We start from the raw sequence: 14,701 nt of genomic DNA on the forward strand, positions 1-14,701 counted from the left end.
CTAATGGACAAAAGGGGGTTACAGGAATAGAAAATACAGGTTTAACAAGTGATACAATATGCTAACAATGAATACTAAACAGGCTCTGCTAAGGGGAAATAATACAGATACAAGACACAACCAGCCAACTATACAATAAGTATAAATACCGTTAATGCAACCGTTACCCGTTCTCATCAAATATGCGAAGCGCAGTCCGGTCAGAGCTCACTATCGTTCAGGGATGAACTATAGTCCGGTGGTAAGTCAGGGAAAAGTAGATGTGCCGAAGAGAGTTTGGCTGCTCTGGTTCGCCTATCTTATAGGGTCAGAAAGGGGAGGTCAAAGGCCGTTCTCATTGGTCAGAGATCATATGTCAGGTCCACTGTGATTGGGGGTTAGACGCTGCACCTGGTCTGAATAGGTGCAGGGGAGTGAACTTTAAGAGTCCTTTGTTTGATGGTTTCGGCGTCAGCAGGGATAAGAACTGGTTTCATCTAGTTTCCTTTGTTACCTACTTTCAACAGAAACTGTCTCTGGAATATGGATTATGTCCATAACTGTCGAGCCGTGTATATTGTGAAATATTCGCAATGACCGGAATACTACGCATAAGAAACGGAACGGAACGGAACGGTACTAAACATGATACAGACAGATGTATGCAGGGCTAACTAAGCTATGTGTGGCGTTCTAAACCTTTAACTATATTTTATTTAGTGTCAGTATGTTATTATGAATTTATGTGTGATAGTATGGCTACTCTTCTGGTCCACTTTGTCACACATACTCGGGTATGGAAACTTTATTTGCGCAACTCTGCGAACCAAAATGGCGGCCATACTATCCTAAAATGGCGTGTGTGTAACTCGACTTCCATAGAATTAAACCAGTTGGACAGTCAGATCAGATTTACAGCAAATGTGGACAGTACCACCGTGGATTTCCTGGATGTGTCGGTGATTAACAGATACACATACTCCCATTTAGAATACACTCTATACAGGAAACCGATTACTCTACCTTTAAATCTGCTTTTTTCCATACTTTATCATCCTAACATGCTTTTAAATTTTTATTTTTAGCTCTTTAGAAAGATAATGACTTATAGGCTCCAGTCTTTTCTCCCCTCCCTTTTGTGTCTTAAGAAATTTTGTGAAAGAGATAAAAACAGCAATTAGCCTCATTGATTCAATCCTTTTAGTCTCCAATATGTTGGTTAGCCTAGATGCCAATTAGCATTTGATAGTCTTTTGGAACCTATCTATACAAGGTTTTCTGATGGATTTGGTTCAGAAATCACCGATTTTTTTTACAATTCCTCTATACATCCCAACATACCTTTTTTTTGTATCAATTAGTGACAAAAGGGGTTTATTAACTAATACCTGTGAAGGTGTCCGCGGCCCCTCGCCACGCTTCGGGCTCGGTGGCTTGCTGTGCTCGCCTCACTTTCTATTCTCAACTCCACGCCGACGTGGATAGTGGGGGTATGAAAAGGTCGGAGGAAGCGTACCGCCGCCCCTCGCCACGCTTCGGGTTGACGTTGATCGTGGGGTGGCGTTAACAATTGGGGGGGCCATTTCACACTTCAGGGTGCATATTTGGCCTCTGTGGGCCATTTAACATTGTTCCCTATGGAAAATCGGGTCAATTGGGACATTTAACATTGTTCCCTATGGGAAATCGGGTCAATTGGGACATTTAACATTGTTCCCTATGGGAAATCGCGGTCATCGCGTCGGTCGCATCGCATGCGATTTTTTGGTCGCATGCGATCAACGCGATTTTTTTTTCCTTACGATGCCCACGATCAAAATCGTGGGCGCCCTTCTAGGTAAAGAGTACCTTTTGTTTCTGTGCAGGACAAATGCTGACTGCTTTATTTTTACACTGTACTATAGAGCTCACTTTTAAGTAAAACCCCACCCAAATCTAACTCTCTCTGCACGTTACATCTGCCCCACCTGCAGTGCACACGGTTCTGTCCATTTGAGAAGGAATTTGCCTATGCGAGTGAACCAAAATAAAGGCCAATGTCACACTGCCCCACCAAGTTTCTGTAGGATTCAGCATTCTGGTGCCATCCCCTGAAAGGTGACACCCAAATGCAGACTGCACGCTCCTTGTGATGCCTCTGCTTTTGACCCTAAATAAAATTGTATCATATATTACATCATAAATAGATCATAGCCACTATCTGTCTATTCATTTGCCCTCTCTAAATAACCAAGACTTCTAGGTCAGTGAACCTACTTTCTCATTTACGTTTTAGAGGGAGGTGGTCATTATTGCAACATTGGACGACTTTCAGATAAATGGCAAAAAAAAATCACAGGGGAAGATTTAAGTGATAATGCACCATCCAATCAGCTCCAACTCCCAATGTGCCTTGCATCTCATGATGTGCCAGACCGCTCAATCTATTCATCAGTGGGTTTTACCCTTTTCTGTCCCACACGGAGAGTCCAACATTCATGGACTTTAGTGCCAAGTGCGGTGAGTGTATCCTATGCTGCAAAGGATTATTATTTGTTTGAAGCAATTGCTGGGATGCCGGCGTTACAGTACTCAACTACCAGAAACACAAAGAGTAATATATCTAATGCAAAAACATTATTGTGGTTCACCAAGCCACATATTTCAAATCCATCTCCATCACTCAGACTTTAGCTCCAGATATATTAATGTTTTATTGATATATTGTTTGACAAAATTAACATATGCTGATATTCCTCAATTTACCAGCCTCTTTCCCAGACGCTGTGATCCAATCCATTGTTTTTCTTTTTTTTTCACTTCCTGGTGGGGACAGCCAATCCCAAATTCACATGCAGCAGGGACAGCCAACTTCTAAACTGACCCAAGATTATTGTCAGTAAATGTTATATTTTAACTCCTTTGTATTTTGCCTGCTACTGAGTTTACCCGGAGAAGAAGGACATCCTAGGACGCCAGTCTTTGTTTCATGCGATATGACACTTTTCATGCGATCCATTGCAACAATGCATCTGAATCCCATGAAACGTGCCCATATCACACTAAGAGTAGGGACCTTAATACTGCTGGAAGTCCCCATAAGAAGATGGGTAGACTGTGGAAAAAATTCAATTGAAAGACCAAACAATATTTTCCAATCTCCAGCTTCCTAGTGTTGGTGTACCTGTGCCCACTATAATCTTAGTCTCCTGTTCCTACAGTAGTTGTTGTCTTTTTCAGCTATAACCCATCTATTTCAAAGATAAATATGCTTTTCTGCATGCCCCTAATGTAAAACTATCGTTTGAATATCCTAGATACAGTACATTGGGCTCAGAAATGTCTGTGATTTTCTGTGTATATTATTGTTAAACCATAATTTTGCTAATCCACTTAATTAGCTTTTAATGTTAGACAAACTCATAATTACAGCTAATAATGATGAAAATATAGTGTACTCATAACTTACCCAGTGTGCACAGGAGAAGGAAGACCATAGCTATGAGCAGATAACCAGAATCCTGTTTAGAATAAGATAGCAGTCTTCCTACAGTTGATCCAGATATGTCACTTTGCACATCCTGTTTCTGTCTGTCCTCATGTGCCACATCCTGATCATCAAACAGCGTAGAATAAAACCTTGCTTCTTGCCTGGAAAATGTTAACTTGCCCAGTTGTCTCCATGTCAAGAGTGTGACAGCTGATGACACCCAGGTCCATACTAGAAGACTCCAGAACCAAGGATCTTTTACAGGATTCTCCACCTCAGAATACAGCAACAATTTGATCATGGCGTAAGAACCAATAAGGTAGCACACCAAAGTCATAGGAGTTATGGATGCCTGCAGCCTCTGAGGACCATTCATTCTGTTTCGTGCAACACCTATCACAGCTCCTACAGATATGCAGGTTCTCAGCAAAGAGGTTCCCCAGACATCCATCATAGAGTGGAACATACTAAACTGCATCATGTCCTGAATAATACTCGCTTTTTTACAGCTGAAGTTGTACAATAGTGTAGATATAGTGAGGTCACAGACAGTGAATGTGAGTGTGCAAAGCATAACAACATTGCAAGAACTCATATTTAAATGTGTTGGTTCTTCTCGCATCAAACAAGGCACATCTTCTTCAATTACCCTGTAAATAAGACATCTTATGTAATAATAACATACTCAATATTCAGTTTTTATTCACAAACACCAATACTAACATTTAGGATTAACCTGACAGGTTCAATTTTATGGATAACAAATTGCCCAACCTCATCACACACATAGGGCTGCCGACAGTGGTGTCTAATGATAGTGTTTTCGGCATTACGTATACTGTAGATCTCTTGTGTGGCCCTGAGAAGGAGTTTGTACTTATATAGTACTTGAGACAGAATATTACAGACCATGAAGATGGTGTTGTATGATAAAATAGGGGTTTCTATACATTAAACCTTAGAGAGAGAGAAACTGGATGGAGATAAGGGGCCTAATTCAGGTACGTTCGTTTCGACCCCTTCGTTCGCAAGGGGTCCGATGCATCTGCACATGCGCAGATGCATTTCTGCGCATGTCCTGATGCGTAGATGCGTGCGGCCAGGGAGATCAATGTCGGACACACTCACCCAAGTGGGCGGGTGGGGGGCGTGGAGCAGTGGGCTGGGCCATTTGCATATGGGAACGCCCAGCGTTTCATGGGTGTTCCCATAAGAACACTGGGCGTTCTCATGCAAATGCCCCAATGATGCGGGGGGCGGCCAGCTGACATCACCAAATGTCAGCTGCCCACCCACTTCCTCCTGAGCGTCCACGCATATGTAAGTGACTTAACAGTATATGCGTGCACCTTCGCCATCATCATGGTCGCCGACCATCCAATGTTGTGGGCGGATCGCCCGAGGCTGCGAATGGATGTTACTGTGTAACATTAATTTGCAGGCCCTGTGAGGGAATCGCCTTTGCAAATGGGTGGCGGCCAGGCCACCATTCGCAAGGCAGGATTTGGTGGACTTGCAATGCTGCATATTCGCAGCCTTGCGAATCAACCAGAATAACCCCTAAAGTACCAGCCAACCAGATTCCAATTGCAATATTACAGGCTGTGTTTGAAAAATAGAGAATATTTTACTAATGGTAGATCAGGCACCTGTAGGGGTGTTTTGCCAAGCTGCTCACACAAGGGAAGGTCAATTCCCAAAAGTGTTGGCCAAATAATGTAAGGTGGAGCGCTAAATCATTCAATTGGATCAATTGGGTATAAAGATAATAGCAATAAATGTATTACTCATAAAATAATTAATGCAAATAGTAAATACACAATAATACTGCTTGGCAGTATTGCCAAGAAGATGTTGGCCATTGTTGTGGCCTAGAATGGTTATGTTGCTTACTGTACCACCGTCACGAAACTGCTGGAAATAGGCTTGCATTACCAGGCACCATCCAAGAACTGATGCTCCTGGTGCCCTTCTCCATCATGACAATGCCCCTGCCCACAGGTCCAGGAAAATAGTGGATTTCTGGATCATGACTGCCCTGACATTTGGCTATAAAATAAAATCTTTGGTCCTGTATTGTCCTACAAGAAGTTGGACTCAATTAGGCTGCGGGAGGGCTCAGTTAGTCCATGGGGTACAGTTAGGCTGCAGGATGTTTAGATGCTGTGGGGTAGTAGACTGCAGGAGAGCTTGGTTAGGCTGTTGAAGGGAGTCAGGCTGTAGGACATTAGGGTTTTGGTAGTGAGGGTTATCAATGTTCTACCTATATTAAGTAAGGCTGTCATATTTGCCCACGACCCCAAAGCATTATATGGTCATGGATGACTTTGTCATTTAATGCAGACACATTTAGCTAGTTTAGTGGCATATAAAACCTGCCCTGGTCTGCTCATGGGTCATCAAGGCAATAGATAAATGTCAGAGGAACCTGAGCCTAGGTGAGAATTGATTCATTTAGGGAATTCGCCATCTATCTGGGAGAGGTCTCTCGAGATATTGTGACCCTAGGTTCCAAGAATCCGAAGACATGCATTTCTCCACCAAAAATAATTTATTTTAAAAAAAACAAAAAAAAACAACATAAAAAGTTTCAGGGTGTAAATCTGGTTTTTATAAACCAGATCAATAATTCGGATTTTAGAGATCCGCTCACATTGTGCCAGGATGGAATAAATGTCAGCCAGTTGGATCAAGACAGCAACAGCTACTTACTCCACAGGGAAGAGAGAGCAAAGCCAAGGAGAGAAAAGTGAGACCAGCAAGAAAGGGAAAGGAAAAAAGGTGTGTGTGTGTGGGGGGGGGGGGGGGGGGGAAAGGGGGGACCCCTAATCACCAGATCACCAGTAATAAAGTCTTAAAAGAAAAATTGGTTAATGAGAAGCATCGACAATAAATTAATTAAAGTAAAGCTTTATAGTGTTCCAATTCTTTAAATGTTAACCAGGCTAGCCAAGTTGAGGCAAAGGCAAGGTGTTTGGATTCCAGTGAAGAAATAAGGTCTTCCATAACCATATCTGATTACACCACTCTAGGATAGAGGGAGGAGAGCTATATTTCCAGTGTATAGGAATCACTTCTTTAGACGCACTGAGCAAGTGTCGTAGTAGGGACTTTTTTGTATGATGAATAGGGTCTGTGTATAAGATTAAGTAACCAAAAACTAGTGACACTGGGAAGGTCTTCTTGTAAAATGATACTTGCATTTGCTATTACTGATTCCCAATAAGGTTGGATGATAGAGCAGTCCCACCATATATGTAAAAGCGTGCCCACTTCTTTCTCACATCACCAGCAAGAATTTGAAACCCCCGGATAAATGTTTGCTAACAGGTTAGGACAACGGTACCACCTTGTGAGGACTAATGGGTTTCAGTTGTTGTTACATTAAACGAGGAGGAAAAGATGTTTCTAAAAATCTCTGCCCAGTCATCTTCACTCAATGACCCTAGTAAATCCCTTTCCCAATCTAACATGAATTTTGGACTAGCTAGAAACATTGCATCAGAGAAAGTGACGAGGGTAAGACTCAGCTGTACATAGATTTTCAAAAGGCTTAGGGGACCTCAGAGGTTTAGCTGAGGAGCAGATACTTGAAAGAAAGTGTTTAATCTGAAAGTATTTCCATATCTCTTCGTTTGGTAAAACCCAGCTTTTTTGGATATCAGGAAAGCTCAGAGTGCCTGTGGTATCAACCAATTGGTTTACTCGAGAAATGCCTGCCATACGCCAAGGACGAAAATCTGGATTACCAACCAAAGGCGTGAGATGGAAAAGGGTGCATTTCCAGCAAGCAAACATAGGGCCAGCAAGTGGGTGTGCGGTGTGGAAAACGTATTACGCCGTGGGATGTCAGGATGAGATACTGGGGGTTATTTTGGTTCACTCTTTCTGACAAATTCCTTCTTAGATGGACAAAACCATGTGCACTGCAGGGGGGCAGACGTAACTTGTGCAGAGAGAATTAGAGTTCAGTTCTATATCAATTGTATTGAAGAGAGAAGGAACCACCAGTGTTGCTACAGCTGCTGTATCGGGAGGGTGTAAGTCTCCCAAAGGGTATGAATACAAGAAAAAAGGTGTGATACAGCGCTTGGGTTAGTCTGAAAAGAATTTAGTTAAAAAAAAAATGAACATAAAAAAATTATTAATAAAACAATCAATCATGTACAATACAATATATATATATATATATATATATATATGAGAAATATATATATATATATATATATATATATATATATATATATATATATATATATATATATATATATATATATATATATATATATAGGTGAAGAAACCGGCACTCCAGCAATGAGATGGGGTATTTGACCGGGGTGCTGCAGGTAAAGGAAATGCAGAGGGGATGGCGTAGCAGCACTCCACGGATTTTAATAAGAAGACTCCAGACACTGGTAACAGTCAACGTTTCGGAATTTACTTCCGTTCTCAAGACAAGAACTTGTCTTGAGAACGGAAGTAAATTCCGAAACGTTGACTGTTACCAGTGTCTGGAGTCTTCTTATTAAAATCCGTGGAGTGCTGCTACGCCATTATATATATATATATATATATATATATATATATATATATATATATATATATATATATATATAGTTCCTGGGATGGCACTCCAAAACTTGGAATAATAAGGCAAATTAGCCGGTGCCCGCCTGCGTTCAGAGCAGTGCTAAGCTGCTCCTGCATGCAAATGGGGAGAGGTGACGGCGGCACTCGTAAATAAATTGACAAACAGTCAGGTTTAAACCTGACTGTTTGTTAATTTATTTACGAGTATAATAAAGGAGGAGGATAATAAATGGATAATAAAAAACAGTATGAGTAAATGGTTGAAAACTGCTAGCATTCAAATTTGTGAGGAATGGATTTTTTGTCCAAATCAACACCGATGGATATAGTTACCATGGATGGTGGAGTCCTGTGAGACAGGAATTTTCAAAAGTCCCGGAGATTTCCCAGTGGTGGATTCTCTGATATCACCCAATGGTGAGATGGTATAGGGGGATGCAGTCCTTAAGGTATGGCCGATACCAGGCTCAGTGGCTGCAAATTGGGGAATCTAAGAGATGGTGTAAAACTGGTTCTGGATATGCTGTGGTGAGGATTCCAAGGTGTTGAATGGAAAGGGTGAAGGTTCTCCAATATTATGCTGGAACAGAAAGCAGTGACTTGTACACTGTGCTTTCACCACAGCATATCCAGACCAGTTTTACACCATCTCCTGGATCCCCCAATTTGCAGCCACTGAGCCTGGTATCAGCCATACCTTAAGGACTGCATCCCTATACCATCTCACCATTGGGTGATATCAGGGAATCCACCACTGGGAAATCTCTGGGACTTTTGAAAGCATGCACGGATCTGACTGATCCGTGCATGCTTCTGCCAAATATGCTGTGTATTTTCCTGGCGTATTTGGCTGGCAATTAGCGGCCGTATCCCGCTAATTGCCATAATTAGCAGCCCTATTTTCAATACGGCCGTTTAGTAAATTAGGAATCACCATCACCATTCTTTTGATTGGTGATTCCTATTCGTATTCTATCGATGGCGTATACATTCGTATTTGTAAATATGAATACGAATGTCCCATAAATACAAATTAACATATTTTCAGGATAGTAAATCCTGAAAATACGAATATACCTAAAACAATCGTATTTTGCAGTACAATTACGATATTTTAGCTGTATTTGGCTTAGTAAATTTCCGCCATTAACTCTAATGGGAAGGCTATTGAAGTAATTGATAAGAAAGGTGTTTTAACCACAGGTGATGGCAATCATACATTATCAGGGAAGTCCAGGAACAGAGCATTTTCTCCCTGAAGGAGGTGGTCAGGTAGGCAACCCTGGGTAATGACAAAACTTTTCACATTGATTCAACATGTAGTTTACAGGTCCTTCCTTTCACACAGTTATGTAGATGTCTTTAAGCAAGTGGTTCTCAAAGTTGGTCCTCAGGACCCCACACAGTTCACGATTTCCAGGTCACTGGACAGGTGCACAAATTTCTGACTGACACATTTTTAAAGATCCACAGGTGTTGCAAATTATTTCTCCTGATTCTGTGAGGAGATCTGGAAAACAGTGTGGGGTCCTGAGGACTGACTTTGAGAACCTGTGCTTTAAGAAATTAACAGTACAGCTGCTTTCTCTTTGTCTAACACATGCTGATAATTAACCATGAGACTGTCTTTCTTTCCATGATCACATTACCTACAGGCACATATATATTTAATAGGCAGGCTCACTTCTACTTGCCTGGCAGAGCTAAGATGCAGTGGTACTAGCTTGACTGGAGCAGGAGAATTATGAGGATATTGAAAACTTAGGGGACTATTTATGATATCTTGGAGATAAAGGGCCAGTTAACTCGGGTCTGTTCAACAGGTTGTGTATGTTCGCAGCCTAGTGAACAGGTAAACACCACCCATTTTTTCTATTAGTATATTAAAGACTTAATTTATTCTACTTACATAAAATATTTCTGATTTAGTGATCGACATCAGTCTGGTTCCTTATTTCTAACCTGACTCCTTATTTCTAGCCATCTATATTATTGTCATTTTGTGGGCTGAACTAATCAGTGATCTAAGGATACAGTCATCACAGATGCACTTCATGGACAATATTTATGAAGAATTGGTTTACCCTCAGAATGACTTATTTCGCTATGTAAGAGCTACCAAATTACCGGGTCCACCCATATAACCTATAGAATGTAAGAAATACATACAGATGCCGACAGTCAGAAGACAGACAGTGGCATCCCAATGGTATACTAACCTTCTCCCTGACCCCCCCACCCCCTTTGCCCTCCTCCTGCAGCCTAACCCTAACCTTCCTATCCCACACCTGAACCATCCCCCCCATGGCTTAACCCAAAACTACCCCTCGCACCCTAACCCACCCCCTAGTGCTAAACCTGGCCTTCCTCACCACCCCCACTATGGCTTACCCTAACACAAACCAGAATACTTATCATAAGCATGCCTGCAGTCAGGAGGATCTGGTATCACTATTTCTAGCGATGTCGGGATCCTGGCACTGGCCCTGTAGCTGCAAAGCAGGATTCAATGCTGGTATTTCGACTGCCAGCATCCCAACTGTAAGCCTGTGTATGCATGGCCCTTTATTCTTTGTCTTAGGCGCGTGTATGGGTTGGGGTTCTAACAGCTGCTGCTAAGGGGATGGGGATAGTCAGGCCCCGCAGAGGAAAACAAGAAGAAATACAAATGGATAGCTGCACTCTAAATAGTATTGTGTAGATAAAAGAATAGTAGTGGGATTGTCTGCACAACTAAACAATTGTAATAATCTAAAACTGGCACATGCATGATAACACCATCACAATGGATACCCATTAATTACCACATACGGTGTTAAGCAAGCTGTCTTGTACCTATAAGTCACTGGTTGGGACCAAAGAGTTCATGAAGGGTAAAGTTCCTTAGTAACAGTCAAGTATATAACAGAATAGTTACCAATGACATGACCTCCATCTCTAAATAAATAGGCAAATTACACTGTAAGTACAGTATGTACTTATGTGAGACTGACGTGTGTGGAAGTTATGTCCTTACGTTAAAATGACTCATTAAAGGGTCATGGTTTTGCTGCAATGGACATGGGTATGCAGTCATTAAATCTACAGTGGCTAGGTCGACAGTCATAAGGTCGACCACTATTGGTTGACAGGGTCAAAAGGTCGACAGGATCTAAAGGTTGACATGAAAAAGTTTGGCATGAGTGCTTTACAAAATTTTGATCCGACATGTGCCGTAAGGTGGTATTTCATACTCTACCATCCACTACGGCATGGATGGAGAATATAACAGTGTATCATTGGAACACCATGCGCAACCGCTGAATGGTATAACTACTACCAAACAAAAACATCGATGGTAACAAAGTTGTGATGCGATGTCCATCCCTAGTCAGACATTTCCTGCACTAGTTTAGCAGCAGCAGAAAAATAAACCACTTTTCAAAAGTGTTAAACCAAGGAAGGCTGCGGGACCTGATGGAGTATCGCCATCTATCCTACTGACTTGTGCAACAGAACTTGCTCCAATCTTCACAGGGATCTTCAACTCCTCTCTAGCTTCCTGAAAGGTCCCTGCCTGCTTTAAAAGCTCAGTCATTGTCCCGGTCCCAAAGAAAACACCAGCAAAGGACCTAAACGACTTCAGGCCAATCGCACTAACCTCAGTGGCCATGAAAGTATTTGAAAGATTGGTACTGGCGCACCTAAAAAAAGTGTGCAACCACCATCTCGACCCCATGCAGTTTGCCTACCGTGCAAATAGAAGTGTAGAGGATGCGATCAACCTAGAGCTGCACTATACTCTACAACACCTCGACCTCCCCGGTACCTATGTGAGAACTCTATTCGTGGACTTCAGCTCGGCCTTCAACACCATCGCCCCCCACATCCTGCAGCCAAGACTCCATTCCTTAAGAGTACCAGTATCAACATGCTCCTGGATTGCGGACTTCCTAACGGCAAGGACACAGGTAGTGAAAGCCGGTGCCCACACGTCCAGTGCACGCACGATCAGCATCGGTGCCCCTCAGGGATGCGTCCTCTCCCCACTGCTCCCTCTACACTAACGACTGCACCTCAGCAGCGAAATCAGTGAAAATCATAAAATTTGCGGACAAGACCACTGTCATCGGCCTAATTGAAAAGGGCGAGGAATCCGCATACAGACTAGAAGTGAACAAACTTGTCCTAAACCCTTCCAAAACAGTAGAGATGGTGATTGACTTCAGGAAGAAACCAAATGTCCTGGCCCCGCTAAAAATATCCAACGCAGTGATGCCGATTGTTGAATCCTTCAAATTCCTAGGGTCAACCATTACCAGTGACCTGAAATGGGGACTAAATATAGAAACATAGAATTTGACGGCAGATAAGAACCATTTGGTCCATCTAGTCTGCCCCTTTTTTATCCTTCAGGTAATCTCAACCCTTTTTGATCGTTATTTCTTTGTAAGGATATTTATATGCCTATCCCAAGCATGTTTAAATATAACCACTAATGTCAAAAAAGCCCAACAGCGACTGTTCCTATTGAGGCAACTCAAGAAATTCAATATCCCGCAGGATCTGCTGTGTGTTTTTTACACCACAATCATGGAGTCCGTCCTATGCTCCTCTATCACAATCTGGTATGGGGGTCCTAGTGAAAACGACAAACAACGACTACAGAGAGTGGTGAGGACAGCAGAGAAGATCATTGGAACTGGCCTCCCCCCTGTTAAAGACATATACTCAACCAGGGCTAGGAAGCGTGCCGGAAGGATCGCGACGGACAAGCTGCAACCTGATTACAAACTGTTCGACCTCCTTCCATCGGGAAGACGCTTCAGGTCCGTCCCTGTGAGAACTACCAGATCTGCAAGAAGCTTCTTCCCACTAGCCATCCATCAACTGAACAACTATCCGTTAAATAAAATAAACTTTTAACTACCTGTCCACTAAAAATGTATCTTAAGGATTGAAATGCTTAAAATGTATGTAACCCCACCGCCCCCCTCTCCCCTCGTTCTCTACTGCTGTGTTGTCCACAAAAATATCCTAGTGTACACATATATACATGGTCAATAAAGTTGATTCTGATATAAAATAAATGGACTAAAAAAATGTAAGACATATATATATATATATATATATATATATATATATATATATATATATATATATATATATATATATATATATATATATATATATATAGAGAGAGAGAGAGAGAGAGAGAGAGAGAGAGAGAGAGAGAGAGAGAGAGAGAGAGAGAGAGAGAGAGAGAGAGAGAGAGAGAGAGAGAGAGAGAGAGAGAGAGAGAGCCAGATGCCCGGCACAGCCTCCTTCAATTTGTGAGTCCTGGGTGCCCGCACTGTAGATGCGTATGTAGTCCCAGTATTAGCGCGGCACTCCAAATATACGTTACGGCAGTGGGTAAAACAAATTATTCTTTATTGACTGCAACGTTTCGATGCTACGCAAGTGACCTGCTGACCTATGCTATGTATGGCTTGAGATATATGATAGTTGTTACCTATTAGATCGTGCAAACTGCCTATGGTGATTTCATAGTATAGCGGTTGTCATCCGCATACATTTCCGGGTTGCGTTCCATGAGTGTGGAACGCATCGCATTTCCGGGTTGTTCTGCAGCAGCTGTGAGTACGCTGCACTGCCTATGTACAATTGAGCGCTGTGGATGACTACATCCGGTCGGAAGGTGCGTTCCAAAGCTATGGAACGCATGATACTTCCGGTCACGGCGTCTCAAGCCCAATTAGTAAATTTACGGCTTTCTTTAGCCTTTGGGTGCACTCTAAGTTAATTATGTAACAGTACGCAGTTGGATTCTTCTATCCTGTAAGATTGGTAAGTTTGTTGTTAGTGTAAATCGGTATTCTCAGTGTTTCCTGTTAGACTGCCACAGGTGAGTGGGTGGTGACAGTTAATGAAGGTACAAGCCATAAATAGCCGGTCAGTAGGTTAGCTGTATATCTTGTCTGGTGTACCCATGTTGATAATCTTGACAAAGACCCCTGTTGTGGGTCGAAACGTCGATGCCTGTTTGATGTCCCTATGATGTGACGAATAAATACTACTTCGCTTTTGCACAAAATCTCAGTGTTGGTGAGTGCCTGCCTCTCTGCAAATTCTATGTTTGGGATTCAAAATCCTCTAAAGTGGAGCACCGCCCTGTATCTCCTATCAATGGACTGAGTGCGGTTCTTCCAAAGTGTGTGTATATATATATATATATATATATATATATATATATATATATATATATATATATATATATATATATATATATATATATATATATATATATATATATATAACAATAGTGAATTGGGCACCTAGCCTAAAGGTAATATGCCAAATAAACTCCCCACTTGGCAGTATTATATAAGATAAAGAGTCATAAAACAGAATTGTATCACAAGTACAATATATTTATTAACAACACATTTTTCTGCGTGTTCACTTGGATGTTGATAGCTACTTGTTATAAAGGAGAGTGCTCCACATCCCACCACCAGTGGGAACCCATATATATATATATATATATATATATATATATATATATATATATATATATATATATATATATATATATATATATATATATATATATATATATATATATACACAGTATATATATCTTGGCCTGGGTGCCCGTCCGTCCAGAGGAACACTCTGGTA

General features: G+C 41.6%; 1 protein-coding gene across 2 annotated transcripts in view; it reads right to left on the reverse strand.

The window, feature by feature from the left end:
* ABCB9 (ATP binding cassette subfamily B member 9) overlaps positions 1–14,701 on the reverse strand; it is a 73,701-nt gene that overhangs the window by 52,089 nt on the left and 6,911 nt on the right. For both annotated transcript variants that reach the window (XM_083151100.1, XM_083151090.1), the window contains exon 2: positions 3,428–4,098. In XM_083151100.1, the coding sequence (XP_083007226.1) occupies positions 3,428–4,070 (643 nt within the window). In that variant the 5' untranslated portion in view covers positions 4,071–4,098. The remainder of the gene's footprint in view (positions 1–3,427; positions 4,099–14,701) is intronic.

Source organism: Crinia signifera, chromosome 1, assembly GCF_055691185.1.
Source record: "Crinia signifera chromosome 1, ASM5569118v1, whole genome shotgun sequence".
Taxonomy (NCBI): Eukaryota; Metazoa; Chordata; class Amphibia; order Anura; family Myobatrachidae; genus Crinia; species Crinia signifera.